The 20,988-nt window shown below is 42.2% G+C and overlaps 1 protein-coding gene across 1 annotated transcript in view; it reads right to left on the minus strand.

The window, feature by feature from the left end:
• The window catches only part of LOC115905814 (von Willebrand factor D and EGF domain-containing protein-like), a 247,084-nt gene that overhangs the window by 184,866 nt on the left and 41,230 nt on the right, over window positions 1-20,988 (minus strand). The window contains exons 4-6 of the mRNA XM_030952485.1: window positions 12,528-12,753; window positions 9,774-10,006; window positions 425-514 (exon numbers count right to left, since the gene is read on the minus strand). Of these exons, the coding sequence (XP_030808345.1) occupies window positions 425-514; window positions 9,774-10,006; window positions 12,528-12,753 (549 nt within the window). The remainder of the gene's footprint in view (window positions 1-424; window positions 515-9,773; window positions 10,007-12,527; window positions 12,754-20,988) is intronic.

Genomic DNA, 20,988 nt, shown 5'->3' on the forward strand with positions numbered 1-20,988 from the left:
TGATTTGGAGAATTGTTTACCCAGCATGTTAATTGTTTTTAATTAATGGCCAATCCCAGTCCAGCTGTGTCAGACTCTCTGAGTCTGTCACGGGTTTTAATTTTTCATTCTTGTTGAGCCTTCTGATGTCCCCTTTCTCTTTCTTTAGTATAGTGTCAGTACATGATTTTCTTTTGATATAATATAATATCATAAAATAATAAATCAGCTTCTGGGAACTTGGAGTCAGATTCTCATCTCTCACCTTGTCCTGGGCACCTCACAACACCGCAACAGTGCCAGTGGTGCTTCAGGGTGTTTTACAGACAAACTGAAAGCCATTTTCTCACAGTGAACAACACTGCTTGTGATCATCAGAACTCATGTTTCTTCATCGTTATTTTCAAATATTCCCTCATCAGTGACTCAGGGCCATGGGCATTACCTTAATCCCAGCATAGAAACCTTTGCTGTCCTCAGGCAGTGATTGCTGCTCAGGAGAGTCCCTCCTAAAAGCTGTGACAGTGCAAAAGACCTGTAATAAATGAATAAACATCACATGCTATAGCATTTCCTGGGTAACATTCATATAATTATGCATCTTCCTGTTGCTCAGAATTTTTAAGCTTTCATTCTACTGCTGAGATATCTTTTGGGGATTTAGGCTTTGAGAATATTTATGTGAAAATTTTGAGATTTGGAAGAATTTTTGATGCATTTAATAAGCAAAGAAGTATGGTGTTTGTCTCAACAATTAATAGCACTTTATGCTCATGATGTGTTTTCTTCTTCTTACAATGTGTTTTTCTTCTTTCTTTAAATACCTTGTTTTGTGATTTTGACTCATTTTACTAATGAAAACCTACATTGTTCATAGATGTCACTGTCAGAATTCAGGCATTTGCTCTTGGGATCCCAGACTCCAGTCTGTCCACTGGATCAAGCATCTTCTCTCTGTACCACGTTTGTAAGCATTTTATTTTAAAATTTGAATTTGTTTGACAGTCATCCAGTCTCAGAAACTGTGTCAGCAATAAGAGAAGCTTATTTTTTTTTCCTTATAGTTTTATAAAAGATGATGCAGATGTGCCTACAGGGTTTATATTGTATTAAAAAAAAAAAAAAAGAAAATTCACCCAAATAAAAGCTCCTCCAAACACAATGTACCAGGACACTTATGTTGTATTCCTAGCACAGCCACACAACTTTTATCTCTGCTGAGCCTGCACACCATCTGCCAACTTAATGTTTCATTGGTTTCAGAAGAACCAAATTGCAGAAATCATTTCTAGGACCATAAGATTAAAATACAGAAATTTTCCTTAAAGCAAATGACAATAGACTCTGAAACTGTAGTTCTGAATATTTTTTTTTAGTCTTCTTGGAAATGAAGTAACAGATTGTGACATATTAAATCAAATTCCAGATACTCAGATAACATATTTATAGCTGCTGCCTTTTTTAAGCCTCAAGTAACCCACAAGGAAGAGCTGGACCAATCCAATTTATTTTCCATTATAACAAATGCCTTTGGATAGATTTTCCAGCATCACTCACTGCCCATGCTGATGCTTGTAGCTCTCACCTGCTGGCTCAGGCACGACCCTCATGACCACTACCTGCAAAGCAGGGTCTGCACCAGGATATTCCCAGATTCATGTGGCCATGAGCTGCATAACAGCCTGCAATATTTCTCTTAGCACCCTAAAAGTCCCTCCTCGTTACCATCAAGCCATGAGTTTCCTCCAAACTGAAGAATCCTCTTTCCCACCTCATTTGTGCACAGCAGAAATTCCCCACCAGCAATACAGCGTCGTTTGTAGGCCTGTGGGGAAAAACAAGTGTTTTCTGTGCTCTGGATTATTTCCAGTTCAGCTCAGTCCCAGGCTTGTGTGCCTTTTGGGATGGTTTTACCTTCACAATTTTTCTCACTCTCTTGCAGACAGCTCTGGCGTGTTTGGCCCAGTGAAAATGGTGTCATTTGTTACATTAACAAGATGGAAGCCTTGAGGTCGTACTGGGTGTACTGGGGGAAAACCAGACAGATCTCACCTCACAGAGACACTTTACAGTTAAAATTCCTCAGATATTTCATAGTTATCCAGCCTGCCTCTGAAGGAGAGCAACTTGTTGTCTCCTCAAGGTAATAAGCCCCTGTTATCATTAGATATTTATTATCTCCAATCCTTCCCTAAAGGCTTATGTTCAGCTTACAGACTTTTCAAAACAGTTCTTCTGCTGGGAAGGCAGAAAGTGAGTGTTGATCATGCTCCTGCTGCTGCCACAAGGCGAGTCTGCAAAATCAGGATCTGGCAAGGTGGTGACAACAGTGAGAGGGTTCAGATAATTCATATTCCCCCTACCAAAAACAAACAGCACTGCCCCCCTTGCAGAGCTCATGGAGCAGATCACATGCACCCACATTGGAGATGATGTATTTGCACTCACTGGGCTGTTTGCACTTTTGGCTTCAGTGCTTTTAAGCAAAAATGTTCCCACTGAGATTCCCTCTGAGCCCAGCACGAGGAGTGTTTGTGCCAGGGAGGGAGCTGCAGCTGCCAGGCACAGGCACAGGGATGCCCAGCACTGACAGAGGATGGCCTGGTGATCTTCCCCAAAGTGATATTTGGGTAAATATAGAACCCAGCCTAGTTGTATTTCCTCTCATATCTATTTCAGAGGTATATTTTATAGATAAAGCACCAAACACTCAAATAAAAAATTACTCCCTAATGACACACAGAGATATCTGTAGACTATCAGTCCATCCCAGCTCAATCTTCAGTGCTTTTGGAGGTCAGCACAAACTTTAAAAATTCAAAATGTATGGACAGCCATCACAATTTACATTTTATTTCTGCCTTTTATACAACTCCCACCCTTGTTGGGTGCACACCTCACAATCAGCAATGTTCATCAGATACTGAGCTACAGGTTGACAGTTTGTCACATAATTATGATAGTCATCCCAAGGAGAAGGGATTTTTTTTGCCTTCAGCTAAATACTAACTCTTTTTTCTGCACTTCAGTAATCAACTTTTTCTTTCTCTTTTTCTCTTCCCCCCCTACACCCATCTCAGGATGCAGCCTTTTTAAAGCAAAGAGATAAAAGCACCACTGACAGCATATGCTGATGGCCGTGACAAGTTAGGAAGTATTTTTCCACAAACTCATTGGATTTGTTAAAAAAAAGTCAAATTCTATTTTTTCATCATCTCTTTTAAAGGGACAGGTACCCTTGGACAGAATGACTGGATTGCTTCTTAATATGGGATGCTTTGTTTTCCCTGTGTGCTGGCAAAACTTCCCATAGGGCAGAAAACTTCTTCTAGGCACAAAACTCATATCAAAAAAGGCTCTTTTAGCTAAGAAGTGTCTCCCTTTGTGTGTGTTGGAGCAGATTTGCCCCCTTCCATGGACTCAAACAGAGTTGTTCCTATTTTGACATGAACCCCACGAGGAGCTTCTTTAGGTAAAAGCAGAAGTCATTCATTAATTAGGTGAGGGTCAGTGAAGCAATTTAGGAGAATATTTTAATGCCAGGACCTGTCACCGTCCCCAGAAAATTTCTCCCTAATAACTTGCACATTAAAATGTGAGTATTTTCCCCTATAGCTTTCAGAACTCAGGTTTCCTCCAAATCAGTTATTTCTACTTATTTTGATGATAATAATGTCTTCAATTTCACCTCTTCCCCTAACTAATTCTGAATGTGGTGTGGGTAGTCCAGGCTGGGGCAAGGATGGGGATGTTTGCCAGCAGGTCCAGCTTCTCCCTCTCCATCAGCCTCTGTATGAGCGCAGGGGGTTCAGTTAACCAAGGCAGCTGTGGGGAGCTCCCTTTTCCCCATAAGGAGCCCTTTAGGGTCACCTCCTGCTGGCAATTGCCTCAGCAGGGCAATCTGGGGGCTGCAGAAGGTGCAGAGGGTGATTATTAACAGGAAGGTGATTATTAACAGGAAGGTGATTATTAACTCTGAGTTTGGGTCACCCTCCTGCAGTATCACCCTTGTCAGAGCAGGCTGGGGCTGCAGGGCTCAGGGTGACACTCCTGGATGGAAGGTGGAGGCTGGGCAGGGAATCACCAGGCCAGGTGAAAGGTGTGTCCTGATGGCTCTGGGGCACTGGAGCTGCCATTGCCCTCTCCATTAAACACTAATGGGCTGGGGTTACAAACTGCTGGGAGCTGGGAGGGAGCTGGGGCTTGCAGCCTTGATGTAAAGAGCAAAGGATGAGCAGAACTGAGGGATGACATTTCTAGGGAAGCTGGAAGAAAAGGAAAATAGTTCTCATTAGCTTGAGAAAATGATCTGGCTGTAGGTATTTGCAGAAACGGGTAGGAACAAAGTCTCTGGGAAGGGTTAGCAGGAAGGGGAAAGTCGGGAGAATCTGTCTTTGATTTAATTAATGAGCTAGACCTTGCAGCTTTAGAACACAAATCACTCCCTGTGAGGGGCTGTTGGCTGTGTGTTGGGGTGCGTGTTGTTTTACATTGTTTTATTGTTCTGATGCGGAGTTTTACAAGTTTTATATTTTATTCTCATTAAGTTCTATTGGTTCAAGATGGCTACTGAGCAAGGGGATTTCCAGGGTTCCCTCCCCCTCCCTCAGTGTCCGTTAGTTGTCAATTAGCCGGGTCCTCCTATTTTCATGCTAATTCTTTTGTCCATCAATGTTCCCCCTCCTTTGTTTCCCTGGTTACCCCCCTGTCCATCACCCCCACCCCACTCCCAAGGTCCAGAAAGTTCCTCGGGGTTCGGGTGGTGATTGGGCTAGGGGGGAAGGCCACTCCTTTGGTTTCTGTTGATTTGTTGTCTGATGTCTCCTGATTTGATGTAATGTCTCATGATTGGCTCTGTGTTGTCTCTCCCTCCCCCTGGGGTCGGCTATATAAGGCCTGACCAGGGGGAGGTTCGTGGTCAGTTTGTCGTGACCCCTATCCCCTTGTGTTCTCCCTGCTCCTAAATAAATCCTTCTCCTACCACGGCAAGCTGACTGACTCGCATCATCCTTCCTCACTCCACCGCCTCTCCAGTTGCCGCTGTCCGTGACTTCCAGTCTTTCTTCGCTAGGACGCCTCCTGTGGTTCATACCACCCAGGGGTCCTAGGTGGCCAGGGGATTGGCTCTGTCTCGTGACAGCCAGTCATCCCCCAGCTAAGACAGACTGTGGCCACTCAGATTCTCCTTTCGGAGTCTCCGCTCTGTGGAGCAGCCGGGCCACTTACAGCAGAGCGACCGCAGCTGTGCAAAGGAGGGAGCAGGTGCAGCTGTGTGACCTGGCCCTGGGGGTACCCAGCCCTGCTCACTTTGCTGCTGGCTGCACAGCAAGAGGGCAGCTCTTCCTTCCCAGGTGCCACATGGCCGGGCAGAGTGTGGGAGCTGACTCTGGGTCATCATTCTGCCAAGGAAGGAAATTTTCCCAGGATAATGGCAAGGTGTTTTATCATCTGCAGAGTTTTGCTCATCAGCTCTCTGACCCTTTCTGCTTTAAAATCTCTGCTCAAGTTCACCTAGAGTTCCGTTTCTGTGGGGATGCTTCTCATTTTCCGCCTGAAGGTTGAGGAAGAAATTGTAAACTCAGCTGTGACCTACAAACAGGCAGGTCTTCCTATTCCTGTTGATTCTGACAAATCCAGTGGCTGGGAGGGGATTAGTGCTTAAGATGGGGAAATGCCACTTTGTCACTTTGGAGTCCAGATGCTGTGCAGACCTCTGGGCTGGGACAGAGTCTGAGTCAGCGGGAGCTGAGCCAAGGGCATGAAGTGACCCCAAAGGGGAGATGCTGAGAGCCAGTGCTGACTGGGGGTCTGCAGGATGAAACCTTGCTAGTTCTCGGAGAGGAGAATGGGCAAACCCTCAAGATGGCCTTCTAAGTGCTTGAGTGTTTCCATAGGTACAGAATTAATATGATTTAACATTTATGAGCCCATTGCCCAGGATTTTACATTCAATAAATGTAGTGAATTTATCATCTGGAATGAGCTGCTTCTCTGCCCTGGGCTAAACTGGGGCATCTCTTAGAAGTGCTGGCAATAAGACAAAAATCCTATTTCCTTGAGAGATGAAGTGTAAGTGCTCTGCAAGATCTGGCTTCCTTCAGCACCAAGAACAACAGGGCTGTAAGATCTCTTGCCTCATCACTGGAGGTGCTTAAGGCCAGCTGGGATGGGGTTTGGAGCAGCCTGGCCTAGCAGAAGTTGTCCCTGGCCTTGCAGGAGGGTTGGAACTGGATGATCTTTGGACCCTCTTCCAATTCAAACCACTCTATGAAATTTCATGCTTTTTCCCTTCTGAGAGAAAAATAGTTATTTTATATATTGAGGCAATGATTTGCTATCTTTTTGGCTGGGGCATAATCTCCTTCTGTTGCCTAGTGCCATGCAAAGCAGCCACTTCTATCAGAGAGCTCAGAAAGGCTGGTTTTGCTTAAACATTCTTATTTTACAACGAGCACCATGGTTTATGTAGGGTGACAATTGCTCCTCGCCGCGCGATCTTTTGGATTGCTGTGCTGAGCAAAATCTGCACGGTTTTCTCCTAAACACCTTTCTTTCTTAGCATAACTCATTACTCACAGTGTGCTGCTATAATTTATAGATGGCTGTGCCTCGAGGAATGAAATGACCTCTGTCACTATCACATAAATAAGGCTTAGGAATGCCAGGATTTTCACATCAGATGGAGTGGGCTCCTTTCAGAGCTTATAGAGAAATAGTGGCATGTTATAGATTTATTTAAGGCTGCAATAGTTTCATGAACATTGTGCTGCCAGCATTACTGTCTGAAATAACAAAATTGGAACCCAAAGATGGGGGGAAGAAAGGAGACATGATGGCTATTAAAAAATAACTGTCTGTTTAGTCAATACAAGTTCAGGAATGTTGGCTGGTAAATCTCAACTCTTCTCTAAGGTTTGACTGTGTATTAAAATATATCAATAGCTATTCCATTATGTGACTGACCTATTGCCTGGAGGTGTTTTTACAAAGAATAGCATTGACATCAACCACCCAAAAAGTGATGTAAAAAAAAAATCATCTTGCTTGGCTGTGTTTTTTTTGTCAAGAAAGGAACAGAGAAGATGCTGATTTCAGGCCATGAATGTGTGGAACCAAATGCAGGTTATTGTGCAAGTAGAGATTATGAGTTAAAAAGGTTCAAAAAAGGCAAGTAGTTTTCAAAATGCTGCAAATTCTCTGTACTGGGGGACAAATTCTGCCTTGAATGCCCCTCGTGCACCCTGGCAGTGCTCAGCCTTGGGGATGCTCCCGCTGGGCTCTGCAGGGAGAAGGGGAAAAGTACTGGAAAGTGCTCCTGATTTATTGTCTCCCCTCTCATATCAGTGTGAATCTGGCCTCCCTTTAATGGTGCCTGAGAGAATATTCTTCCATCTGCATCTTTCCTGGGCAGGTGAGAGTTACCCATTGCCTCTGGGTGGTGGAATTTGGTGCCAGGGTTTGATTCCCCTCTTAGTGGCATAACCTTTCCCCTAGGGGAATGCTGAATTTCTTCAGATTTACACCACTGGAGGTGAGAGTCTTCTCCCTTTTGACTCCTGTTAGACACCCAGACTGGGATGGCAAACAGTGAAATGGTTTTTTAAAAGTCTTTATTTTGTAAGACTGAATTCTCAGTTGCAGCTGCAGCTTCATCGCTTGGTTTTCACCCATGATGATTTATGGATAATTGTAATTAGCCTAATAGGCCATGAAGACCTTTAAAGAAGCCTAACAAGGAAGAGAATGCTTTAGTCTCACTAAACCCACTAAATTAAACATGTAGTTTCAGCAGAGGACAAAGAAGGGCTTACTGGAAACTCAATACAATAAAAATAGTCTTATAAAGATTTGGCAATGCTACTTGTTAACAGAACCATATTTTCTCTGAATCCCTCAGGACTGTTAAAACAAGATTTGAAGTGATTGCAAGTGAAATAATTTGGATGAGAATATCTCTTCATAGCACAAACTTGTCTTAAACTGGCAGAATTATCTGCCTCATCTTATTACATGCGAGGGCATCATCAGTCAGATCCTGAACTGGGCTAAAGAAATCGTTATCTCAGTCAGCATTTCTCAGGCCACATCTGGAATATTGTGTTCACAATTTTGGGTCACCACCACACGAAAACATGTGGGCAGCCTGGAGAGGGTCCAGAGAAGGGCCACAAAGATGAGCCAAGGCCTGGGAAGCTGCCATGAGAGAAGTGAGTTCATTCAGCCTTGATAAAAGAAGGCTTAGGGGAAACCTCATCACCATGTTCCAGCTTTTAAAGAGTGGATTCAAAGATAGAGGGTCCCTTTTTACAAGTAGTAACATGGAAAAGATGAGGGAAAATTCTGATTGACCACAAAAAGAATTTTTTTTCACAATGAGAAGAGTTATCTATTGGAATAATCTCAGGAGTGGTAGATTTTCCTACACTGGTCACTTCAGGTTCAGCAGGAAAGGGTGCTGGGCTGTCTTGTGTAGATTGTGCTTTTGCCAAGAAAATTTAGACCAGATGAACCTTGAACCCTCTGTGAGGGCTGCTATTCTGTGATCCCATGATCTCAAAGAGCTGCAAAATGCCAAGACTATTTCCAACCTACTTTTAACACCAAGACATTGTCCCTATTTATTCTGTTTGCTGTAGCATCACTAATGTCCCTCTGCCTGTAAAAGTTATGAACCTATTTTAAATTTAAAAGTCTTGTTTCTGTACCATAAAAGGCCATGAATTCGTACACAAGTCAATTTTTTTTCACATCTGTATTGGTTTCTGTTTTGTTGTTGTTGAGAGCTGATCATTGTTGCTATGTAAGCCATCAAATATACTTCTTAAAGATTGCTTTGTAATGAACTCTATCTTTCAGTATGCTATTGAACCAGGAATTTGGAATCAGAGAGGCAGAACAACGTGAAAAAAACCCCATAAAATGAATCTCCCTCTATTTTAAAATGTATAATATTTTTTTTTTCCTGTGAAAAGATGTTATTGTGTCTCTGGTCCATGGATATAAAAATTACTGAGTGCACGCAGCTGAGCCTACCTCTGCTGCAAGATACAAAAAGTACTAAACAAAAATTGGCTCAGGCACGTGTACCCACCACTTATACAAACCCCACAGCATTCAAGGTGTAATGCAACTGCAAATATTCAATTTGCCTTTAGAATGTGGCAAAATACCTTCCAAGAACTCACTGCGATTCACAGACATTTTACAGGTCTTGAACCCGGTTAATGTTATTAAATAACCTTGCCATGAAACAGTCTCAGATCTTTTTTTGGGCAGTAGCTCTAAGCGCAGGGAGTGAGGAGCAGCACTAATAAAAACCCCACAGAGGTTTAGGAAGGAGGTTTGATCCCCTGTGTGTGTGTGACCTGTGCTGCTGAAGGCGGTGGCGTTACCGTGTCTCCCAGGCGGAGATTCGCGCCGTCCATCTCCACGTAGGAATAAAATAAAAGGTAAATAATAAAATAGAAAATAATAAATCAAATAATAAATAAACGTAGAAATAAAATAAAAGTTAAATAATAAAATAAAAATAATAAATAAAATAATAAATAAAAATAAAAAAGGTGAAATACCTTCCAAGAACTCACTGCGATTCACAGACATTTTACAGGTCCTGAACCCAGTTGATGTTATTAAATAATGTTGCCATGAAACAGTCTCAGATCTTTTTTTGGGCAGTAGCTCTAAGCACAAGGAGTGAGGAGCAGCACTAATAAAAACACCACAGAGGTTTAGGAAGGAGGTTTGATCCCCTGTGGGTGTGTGACCTGTGCTGCTGGAGGCGATGGCGTTACCGTGTCTCCCAGGCGGAGATTCGCGCTGTCCATCCCCACGTAGGAAAACACCTGCAGGGTTGTCTCCTGCTGGATCTGCTCCCTCTTTCCTGGGCTGGAGAGGCGTGACCACAGCACCCTGAAGTGCACAGGGGGCTCAGGGGGAGGGGGGCTGTAGCTGCACTTCAGGTGGACTCGGCCTTGCACGAGCTCAGGGGTGATGGCCGGCTGCAAAGCCAGGCTTGCCAGCTTGTCTGGAAAAGGAGAGCAAAAGAGGGATGGAGCACACAATGTTATTTTGGTGTTATGGTTGTTCACCTAACAAGAAGATGTCAATGTAATTAAACATGGGATGAGCACTACATTTTATATTCTGGTGACTTAATTAGTAACCACGCAAGCAAGAAGGTGTGTTTTGTATGAAATGTAAAAATTGCTAATTGTGTCCTGACTACCTATTGCTGTTATACCATCTGACCTGCTGGTTTTGAATTATTTTTTCTTTTTTCTTTAAATTTTGCAGTGAGAGAAATATTATTGAAATGAAGCACTCAATTAATACAAATTAATTACTCTGGCAAAGACCCTCAGCTTTGCATTTCCCTGGAGCACAGCCTTTTGATCCAAGTTTTGCAAGAAGCCCAGGAGGGATATGAGAAATCACTATGTTGCAGAGGTGAACTGACTCCCAGAAAGCAGCCAGCCACTATTGCCTTACTTTTTTGCCTTACTCTATTACCTTACTGAACATCCTTTCCAGGCTGTTTTAGGATGTATCTAGGCTAGGTCTGCTGAATATAGTCTCCCTCTGCCCAGAATAATGCTATTGCTCTAAAAATACAGCTTGCTTTCTGTAGGCTTCAACAGGTAATGAAGTCTGAAACCTTTCTTCCTGTTAAACTCCCCCAGAAAGTAGAAACAAAGAAAGGTGTAATAGTGTAAGGGGATGTTTTTCATCTCTAGGGAGCCAGACTCAAGCAAAACATGAAGCTGGTTCAGATGCTTTGAAAGGATAAATTAAGTAACTTTTTCAGACAAGTGTAGAAAATATAATATGTGGGAACCCAAGAGAATAAAATATGAAGCTGTTCTAGCAGAACAGAGAACCAATGTGTTAACATCTGTCCAGGGCAAACAGCAAGAGGCAAGAAACAAGTTACTTAAAAGATGAATAAAGACCAGTTGTTTATACCCTTTTGTATTTCATTTCTTAGAGAAGCTGCCTCAAACCGTGGCTCACATCATGACTGTGTGCAGGAAATTATCCCAGAAGGACAGAGTTAGGTGATCAGCTCAGGGGAGGATGTGAGTGGAATTGCAAGCACGAACTCTGCTTTTCCCAGCTGTGTCCTTTCTGCCAAGTTATGGAGTTTTAAATTCAGCTTGTTTTGCAGCTCAGAAACGCTGATTGCTGTCCTGCTCCTGAACCTCCAGCAGAAGGAACCAGGGAATTGACCTCAACACAAAGCCAAGGCAGCTGGACCCAGCTGAGCCTCCTGTGGTGCAATATTTACAGCTGAATTGAAAGCCATGAGGTAAAAAAACCCAGTAGAAAACCTCCAGATTTAGGTTTTTTCCATCCAATGCATGAGACTGCAAAAACATCCTAAAGGCTAGAAATTAAAGACTCTGAAGGACTGGGCCTCACTGAAAATGAGATTGGGAAGGGATAAGCTCTCTTTTGTTAGAAATGCAGGTGGCTTTACATCATTGAACAGGTATGAATCATCAAATAGGACAAAATTATTCACCCAAAATGTATTGGCAAAAAAGTTCTTTGAACAAAAGTAGTGGAAAGCTTATAGTTTATAAAAAAGCCAAGCTTAAACTGAAAAATGACTATTCAGTTAAAAAGTAATTTCTGAGTAAGAATCGGTTTCATTTATTTTAATGGATTTTTTTATTTCAAATACTGAATTAATTTCATGTCTTATGAGCCTTTCTTCCTTCCTCTTCTTCAAGTAGGAATGTTAAAATATTGATAAAGATAAGAAAATAGTTATCTTTCTCTTTAAAATTTATTTAAGCTTGGATTTTGAAAATTGAAAAGCTGATAACCCTAGTTCCTCAGTGTCATGTTTCTGTCCAAAAACACTGAAAGTATAAAGGTAATTTTTTAATTTTGAGAAAAAAGCATGTTTTCTGATGAAATCTACATACACCTGGCCATGCTCCGAAGTTCAGGAGGTTTGACTGAATGAGCAATTGCTTTCTGCTTTCCCTTTGTTTCCTAGCTACCGAGCAGGGGTTACATCTCTCATAGTAGGCTGAAAATTATTTCTGATGAGAACAATTATATAAATGTCATGAAAAAGATGTTATCAATTTGGTTTGGTTTTTTTTTTCCTCCTTGCAGAGTTTCAGAATTACCCTTTTTTGAAGGGGGATACTGTATTATTACAGATAAGGAGAGGCCTTAGAGACAGTCTCCTGGATACAGAGCCTGGGTACAGCTGAGATGCCTCTGCTCACTCGCTTTGCAACTTCAAGCCAAAGTGGAGCCAAAGACAGTGGGAAAGGTTACACGTGAGCTGTAACCAAGCAGAGAACGCTTCAGCAATACACACCAGATTACATTTTGCACTGGTAATGGGAGCTATTCTTCAGGAACACCTTGGACTGCCACTGATTTATTTCCTACACGCTCCGCGCCGTAGCGGGAGTGACGCTTGACTCGCAAGGTCACCGAGATGCACACTGCAGCACCGGGGCCTTTGAGCACCCAGCCTGAGAGGCACAAGCAATCTTATTGATAAATTCTGTGCTGGTCCTCACCTTCTGCACAGTAGCCCATGCATCCTGGGGTGGGCTGCAGGAGATACACAAAGAAAGCGCCGCAGTTCGTGACGGCGACGGGGATCCGGAACAGGCAGCAGTCCCTGGTGCCCCCAAAGCCCTGCCAGGTGGCACATCCCGTCAGCCTCTTGCTCTCCCCAGGAGCTGGCAGGGATTCAGACTTCAGGGACAGCCACACCGGGGCTTGGGTGCCACATTTGTTCATCTGAGGGTGCACACAAAGGAGATGTTTGCGTTTAAGCGTGGTAAGATTCCTTTCAGGAAAACGAATGGAATAGTGGAATCACAATTAGAACAAAGTCTAACAAACACTCTGGAAAGAAGCATTTGATATGATCAAACTGATATCATTTGATATGATCAAATAAAATGTAATTGGAAAAAAATCCAGAAGATTTGGAAATGGAGTGACTACAACCAAATGGACTGAGATGAAATGAGGGGCAGTGCAAACGACAAAAACTTGCCAAAATTACTCCAATTAAGATCCTGAAATCAGGGAAGAAGAGTAAACAAAGAAACAGAAGAAATGAAACATTAAAAAAAAAAAGAAAAAGGAAAAATTCTGGTACCAAGTGAAAACAATAAAAGTGAGTGAGATGACAAGAAGTGCAGGGAAATGGACCGAAGCTGGCCCAAATAATCCTCATTGAAATCTTGAAATCAGAGAACAAAGACCAACACATACTCTGGAAGTATGTGATCCCTACAATCAAAAACAATGCAATTGAAAAAATCCAGAAAATTTGGAAATTGAGTAAGCACAACCAAATGGACTGAGATGAAATGAGGGGCAATGAAAAGAACAAAAACTTGCCAAAATTACTCCAATTAAAATCCTGAAATCAGAGAAGAAAGGTAAACAGAGAGGAGAAGAACCTATAGAAATGAAATGTTAAATTAAAAAAGGAAAAATTCCAGTACCAAGTGAAAACAATAAAAGTGAATGGCATGACAAGAAGTGCAGGGAAATGGACCGAAGGTTGCCCACATAATCCTCATTGAAATCACAAGATTTCATTCCCTTTCCTGAAAGTGGAGATCACTAAAACACAAGGGCCTGTGTGAACCTGGAGGGTCAGTGAAAAAGCTGTGTAGGTGGGGATGAAAATGTCTTGCTTGGTTTTGAGAGGTGGCTTTGCACAGATAAAACGCTTAAAGGACACAATAACAGGATTCCAAAGTATTTTCCTCTGGTTTTGGTTGGTTTGTATGAAGAAGATGAAAGCATGAAAGCAGGCTAGATTACTTGCCCTGCTCCTGACAGCTCCTGCCCTTCCAGCACACCCTGGACACGTTTGTGGGGCCTGTACCTCTCCCTCACTCTTGAAGAGAGACACACATGAAAGATGGAAAAAACATATGTGCAGGATATGCATGACTTACCTTTCTAATTTTGTTTTAAATTTTATTTTTGCTTTCAGGCTTTTATCTATTAACAAATTCCCCGAATACAGAAAATCCCAAAGCAGAAGGCATTGGTCTTAAATGGTTTAAATGACAGCATGTTGAGTCATGGCCAGGAGAGACTGATTTCCATTTCCCAACTTAAGGATGTGTGTTCAGGAATCTCAGATCTGAGCTGCCCTCTGTACCTGTCAGGCTCTTTCTCCTGACTAAAGGAACACGGTTCTCTAAATCTGTCTTTAATTTAAGCACCTCAGTGAGGAGATTAAGTGTAATCAGGGCCTTATTAAATATACAAAGCCAATTACAATGGTGACTCATTTTTCTGCACCATTACCTAGCATTTGCCAATATGCAAAGCACAGAGGTATTTGAGCTAAAGTTTGGAAATTATTACCAAATACTGACAATAATTTGCTCTCAGACATCAGTCATATTCAGCAGAGCATGACTGCTGCTGTCACTTTGCATTTCTTCAGCCAGTGACAGTGAACCATCTCTACTAGTCCAGCTTGGGGAATGTGATTCTTCCCAGTGTATTTGGCTATAAATCACATTGGGGAAAAAAACCAACCCAAAACCCAGCATTTTTTTCCCAGTGGCCCAGGTTTGCTGTTTCTCTTTCAAGATCGAAAGTTATTTGTGACAGCAGGGGAAGCAGTGAAAGCCAAAGGATAAATTTATTAAGTCACGCACCAGTTCCCTCCTGCAGTCTGAGTTGTACCTGGGAGCTATTCAAGCCAGGCAGCAGGGGCAGGGGAGAAGGGGTGCACGCCCAGGAAAGCCAAGGTAGTAGAAAAACAATCAACAAGGTGACATGACACAGTCTGATTTCCATTTGGAGCCAGTTATTGTCAGGCTTCTGAAAACAAGGATTCCAGAGAGACACCACTGAAATTGTCCAAGGTCGTTGGGTTTTTTTCTCTCCTCCTGAAAAGTGGCAGCAGCTGAGCAGAGAGGCTGACCCTGCCTTCCCTGTTTGGTGTCCTGGTGGTCTTGCAGGTGGCACTGGAGCTCCCTGGGGAGGAGCAGCCTTCCAGCACTGTGCAAGCAAAGGAGAAGAGGGGCCAACAAAAAAATTCTTCTAGGTGGAATTTTAGACCGATCCCTTCCCTTGCTTTCTTTAAAAAACTTTGTTGTGTGTAAGTTTAAAGAGGTTTTTTTCTGTTCGTTTATTTACAGCTTTAAGGGACATGGATGTTTTCTGTGCTGGTAAAAAAAAACCAGATGATGGGAATTTATTCCATCCTGGTCATCTTCTGGCCTGGAGTGCAAGGAGTGATGTGGAGAAGCACATTTCCAAAGCATGCTTATGAGCATACACTCGTGATGACCTGGGAGAGTGGAAAAGACAACATCCAGAGAAGCAGCATGGGAAAGCAGAAGAATGGAAACTGAAGTTCTGTGGTCTCTGTTTCATCCTCATCTGGGTGTGATACCTGCAGCCTGAATTTTCTCCTACACAAGGAAACCACAAACTTCAGTGCCTCTGTAAAGATTGCTGGGCTGGAACATTCTTTTTGAAATTGCACTAAATGCAGGTATTAGTGAGTTCAGCCTGGAGGTGTTTGGAACCACACAAGCTGGAAGAATTAGTTATGGGGAGCAGAGCAGCAGGGATGAGTGAGCACTGGATTTCAATGGATGTGTGCAAACTCAGTCTTCTAGGAAAGGGTTTGGTGAGGAGACACAGCACAAACTGCCCATCCCAACTGTAAAAATACTCTTAAAATTCTCTGTAAAAGAACTTTTGTTGCTTAAAATGAGCTACGGCATCCATCTGATGCTGCCTTTACCAATGTAAATGGTGGCAACACATCAGTGCTGCTCCACTGGGAGTGCAGCTGCTGGGCTGCCTCTGGCCAGGCACACACAGTGCATCAGTTTCCCTAGCTGCTTGACCTTGGGCAGATAACAAATCACTGACTCTCTGTGTACCTCACTTTCTTATCTCCCAACCAGAGGTGGAGGTGGCTGAGATGGTAATAATTGCCTTTGGTGCCTTGCAGCAGTGCTGGGAAGATAATTCATTAATGAGACACCCATCTCTCTCCTGTGCTGGGGGCCACGTAGATAAATGGATGTGAGTGCATTCTGGCTGTGAAAAAAAGACAGAAAGTGATCCATACATAAAACTGGGCCTGGATCTCTTGTTAACACACAGAGGAAAAGCTGAAATGCTGGAAAAAGAGGATGGTGGTTTTCCTCCTCTGTTTTAATCCTCACCAGAAGTCCATGAGCCATTTCAGTGCTGGAGAAAGTGTGGATTGGCATCACTGATGTCAGAATGCAGCTTTCTGATAAACCCCCACGGGGATCTCCTGCATTTGCCCTGGCCAATCTTGCACTGAAACCACTTGAGAGACAGTTTGTTATATAGCATGCACAAATTACAAGCAATGACCAACCCTTACAAGGGTAAAAAAATCAGACTGTGAGACAGCAAGTCATTGCAACAAGCTGTGATACAGGATTACAGGCTGGCCAAGGAAGGATTTTGGTATAAATCAAGTATTTTTGTTTTTCTGGCAGCTCTATGACACACATGAATTTATTTTCTGTTATGAGCTGCATGTGGTCCTTCTGAGTCAGGCAAGTTGCCACACACTAGCCAAAAGGATTTGCTGCATGAGGCCTCTGTGAATCAGAAGACAGACCTGGGAAGGCAAAGGCAAATGTATATTCATGTGTTCAACCAGCAGTAGAGATAAGAACAGAAAAAAAACCAACAAAACAAAACAAAACAAAACAAAAAAAAAAAGCAAAGAAACTTAGAAGAATAATCTAGGAGAAGAGGCTTCAAAGAGCCAAAATTTTCAAGTCCCCACTGTGGCATGATTTCCATTGAGTTTTGTAGCTGTCATCTGGGAGAGTAACCAGAAAATTGAATACAGAGGCAGCAAATGATTGGCATTTAAAACAGAGCATTTACCTGCAATGCCTGCAGTCACTGCTGCTCCAAGGATATTGGAGAGACGTGGGAGTCACACTCAGCAGCATTTCCAAAAGGAAGGAGGAATTACACAGCTGCCTCTATGGGAGAGCAAACTCCACAGGTTCAGGTGTCCACTGACACAGCCTGCACAAAGGAGAATTTCTCCAACACAGGAGGGACACTTCAGGCTGTTGGCAGCCTTCTTTAGTACCTTTCCATACTTCATCCAATGGTAATCAAGTGGTGTTTTTAATCTTCAAAGCATTTTATAAACCTTACCCAATTAATCTTTGCAACACCTCAATGTGGCAGGTAAGCATTCATTAAGTATTTTTGATTCCTAATTAGACACCAGATAATAATTTAAATAATCCAATTTAGAAAGCTAAACAATAAAAAAGAAGTGCTTTCTCCCTTTGCCAAAACAAGGGAACAAGCCATTGTTGTTTAATCCAATGATGTCTCCTTCCATTTGCTTGGGGTTTGGAGTATCAACCAGTTTGATTGATTGGACACTGTGGTTCTTCATAATTGCACAAAGAAATCAAGCTCGATTGTTCTTGTCACTTGGATATTGCTGAAATTATGCTGTTAAAAATAAGTAGCACCATATGTGAGGAATGCATTGTTTTAGTTGGATGGAGATGGAAGGCTTTTTGGTGTGCTGCTGGTTGGCAGTTAAAGCATTATGATTTTGCATCTGTTATCCACTCAAAACTTTACTTTAGCTTTTTTTTTTTAATTTCTTTGTAGTTAGTTAAAGTAAATAAGTTTGGGGTTTTTTAAATTTCAGTCTGGGGCCAAACTCCACAGAAATCAGTTTACGTCAGGAATATCTGTAGTAGCAATTAAACTGGTGCTTGTCTTGTTTTTCTTTTAAGCACATGCCTCTGAACAATAAAGGCTGTAATTGTAATTTCTACAGAAGGGTTTTGCATGTCTGAAAAACAAGCAAGAAAAACAAAGGCTCTTCATACCTAGCATTATGATTTAGAATATTCACGTTAAGTGTTCAAGAAAGAATTACAGATTAAATAATACCTTGAAGGTGTCACTAGCTTTTAAATTCATAGAACAATTGCAAATCAAAATGGGGCTGGATTCAGAGCAAAATAATAATTGAAACAAAATAATAAATTAATGGCATGCAGCTGAGGTGCTGTGTTTTGATTGTGAGTATAAAATGTTCTAGAAGAGGTTTAAGAGGAGGGAATGAAACTGAGTATGGAAAATTAAATCTCCTCTAGAGGCTGACATATTAAGCATCATGAGCGGGTTAGATTTGCCATGCTTTAACATGACCTTGTTTTATACACCAAAGATTAGCATTTAAACCTGTGTTTGATCCTAGTATACATGTAAAAAAGTAAACCTATAGTGCTAAAAATGAGACTATTGAGAAAATACCAACCCTTACTGCATAACACGTCCTCCATTTACACATGCCCATTTACAGTTGTACGTGAATTCAAAGCATGCTTAGATTTGGAGAGGGTTTTGCTCATTTCGAGGATGAAATTTCTGAAGAAAGGCATTGGAAGTTATCTTGATAACCCATCACAGGCAGGTATTATTGGACATTTCTCAAACAGAGTCTCATATTCATACGTAGCCTGTAGAAAAGCTTGATACAGAATTATGTGTGCCAAAAAATTGCAGTTATGGGGCTGGCTCATGGGAGAGAAATTACTTTAAATCACAGAATCACAGAATCTGTGGGGCTGGAAGGGACCCACAAGGATCATCAAGTCCAAATCCTGCACAGGACAACCCCAAGAGTCACACCAAGTGCCTGAGAGCGTTGTTCAAACACTTCTGAGCTCTGTCAGGGTCTGTGGATCACTTCCTTGCAGTTCTTGGAGCTGTGACCACTTCCCTGGGGAGCCTGTTCACTGCCCAACCACCTCTGGGGAAAGAACCTTTTCCTAATATCCAACCTAAACCTCACCTGACACAGTTTCAGGCCATTCCCTCGGGTCCTGTCAATGTCACCACAAAGCAGAGATCAGTGTCTGCCCCTCCTCTTGCCCTCACAAGAAAATTGAACAACCCAGAAGTGTCTGAACCCTGAAGTGTCTGAACCAGGGGTTGCTGGAGATTGTTAATGTGCAAAAAATGAAATTATTCCCCTTTCCTGCCATTCCCTCCAGAAAAAGACATTCATCTGCTGGTGAGGACAAGCACCTGGGGCTGGTAGAACTTCTCCACAGGAAGAAGAGAATTTTCAGCCCATTTCTGGCTTTGCAGTGAGTGTGGTGTGGCATTTGAATTTGCATTACAGGCAGCAGTGTGCACTGCTCTGCTGTAATCCACAGATTGATCTTTTATCTGACTGTGGCGCAGAGCTTCAATAACATTAGTGTGTGATGTTCCCTCACATTTCTTTTTAATGTTTGTGCCTCCCACGGGGCTTGCCCATATGTACATGTATCCAGGTGTATGCATATACTCTGTATTATTTGAATTCAGAATTCAGCTGGAATTTCTGTAATTGATGTATGTTTTCCCATATTGGCTGTTAAGTACTTCTCTGTATTTTTAATAGATTTTCTGTTGAGCTTTAATTTTTCCATCTTTTGTTCTTCCTCTGAAGGTCATTTTACTATAGTCTGGCCATGTCTGTGCATTGTTTCTTGCTTCTTAATATACTGCCTTAATCTTAGTAAAAGCTTCACTATACCTTTTTTTCATTCAGTGTTTTTGCCTTTCACAGAAGATTTGGCAGTTCTTGAAGAACAAACCATGATCTGTAGCAGCAGCCTCAGCACATGAGGATCCAAAATTTGCAAATTTTTATTGGACTTCTACTACAATATATTTTTGGATAGGGAAGTGGCTGTGGCCAGGGGTGCATGTCCAGGATCTGGTAATTGCTGTGCCTCCTTTGGGAGCACAGGGGGAAAGAAAATTAAGCAATAGAGGGAGGAAGGTCAGGATTATTTGTTACCTGCCCTGAGAAATTCAGCAGGCAAAGCCTAAATTGGAAAGCTCCTTCAATCAAAAACATTTTGCCACTGGAGGAATAAGTTTATGGACAACAGTTGGATTCAAGGCATGGCAAGTTCAGGAATGCAATTAATATTTTCACTTTCTCTGACATAAAAGCTTTTGGGTTTTTTTCTGTCTTTTTTTTTCACTTTGTAGCTTGTGGGGTTTTCTTCTGTCTTTTCTCCCTTTTTTCCCCTCTTTTTTAATTAAATGGGTGGATGAGAAGCAGCTCCTTAAGAGCTGCTGCTCGTTTTCCATTGCAAAGTTTGCTGTGCCCCTGAGCTGCGGCAGGGCTGCACTGTGGGGCTCTCACAGCCCCCCATGTGTCTCACCTGCTGAATCCAACACTCCCTGTGCTGGTGACACAACGTGCAGACAGGGACATATTTTTGTGGTGGAGGTTTATTTCCTGGCAAGACTCAGAGCACAGGCTGCCTGGAGGAGTCAGGCTGTGGGAGCTCCCCTCCCTCGTGTCCCCCAGCATGTGCCATTTGTCCTCCCACACTTCTCCCCCACGCTCCAAATCTCCAATATGGCTTAAATCCCTCCTGAGCTCAGCTGGGTGACAGGAATCCTTACCTACCAGCACTCTGAATTAAGAAGTTAATCTCATCTGTTGATAAGCAGCTAATTGTATCTGGCCAGTATCAACACGATATCACTGGGTATATATTTTACAAGGTGCTGGAGTAATGTACTTTTTAATTCTGCAGCCGTATTGTCAGGCTTTATTTGGTCTCTTTTCTCTTCTATCTGTTCAGGGTTTTGTCTTTGACTTTTTTAATTAAAATCAGCTCGCTCCAGCCAGACTGGAATGTCCAATAATAACTGCTTATTAAGGAGTGGAAGCTGCACAGTTATTAATTTAAATTATTTTGTTCCAGAGGTTTTGCTGAAATTAAATGGAAAACTAAATCAAACAATGATTTAATTAAGTGGAAGAGATAGAATGTAGAGGCAGATTTAGAAGGTGAAGATCTAAAAGAAGTGTATTCTTTCAGTTTTGACATCTAACAGATGTAATCCTTCATCAGCATGGCAAAGCAGAGATTTACTGTCATTCAGAGGATAATGAAGAAACCAATGGCAAGAATTATGTTACAAGATAAG

The sequence above is a fragment of the Camarhynchus parvulus genome, chromosome 7, assembly GCF_901933205.1.
Source record: "Camarhynchus parvulus chromosome 7, STF_HiC, whole genome shotgun sequence".
NCBI lineage: Eukaryota > Metazoa > Chordata > Aves > Passeriformes > Thraupidae > Camarhynchus > Camarhynchus parvulus.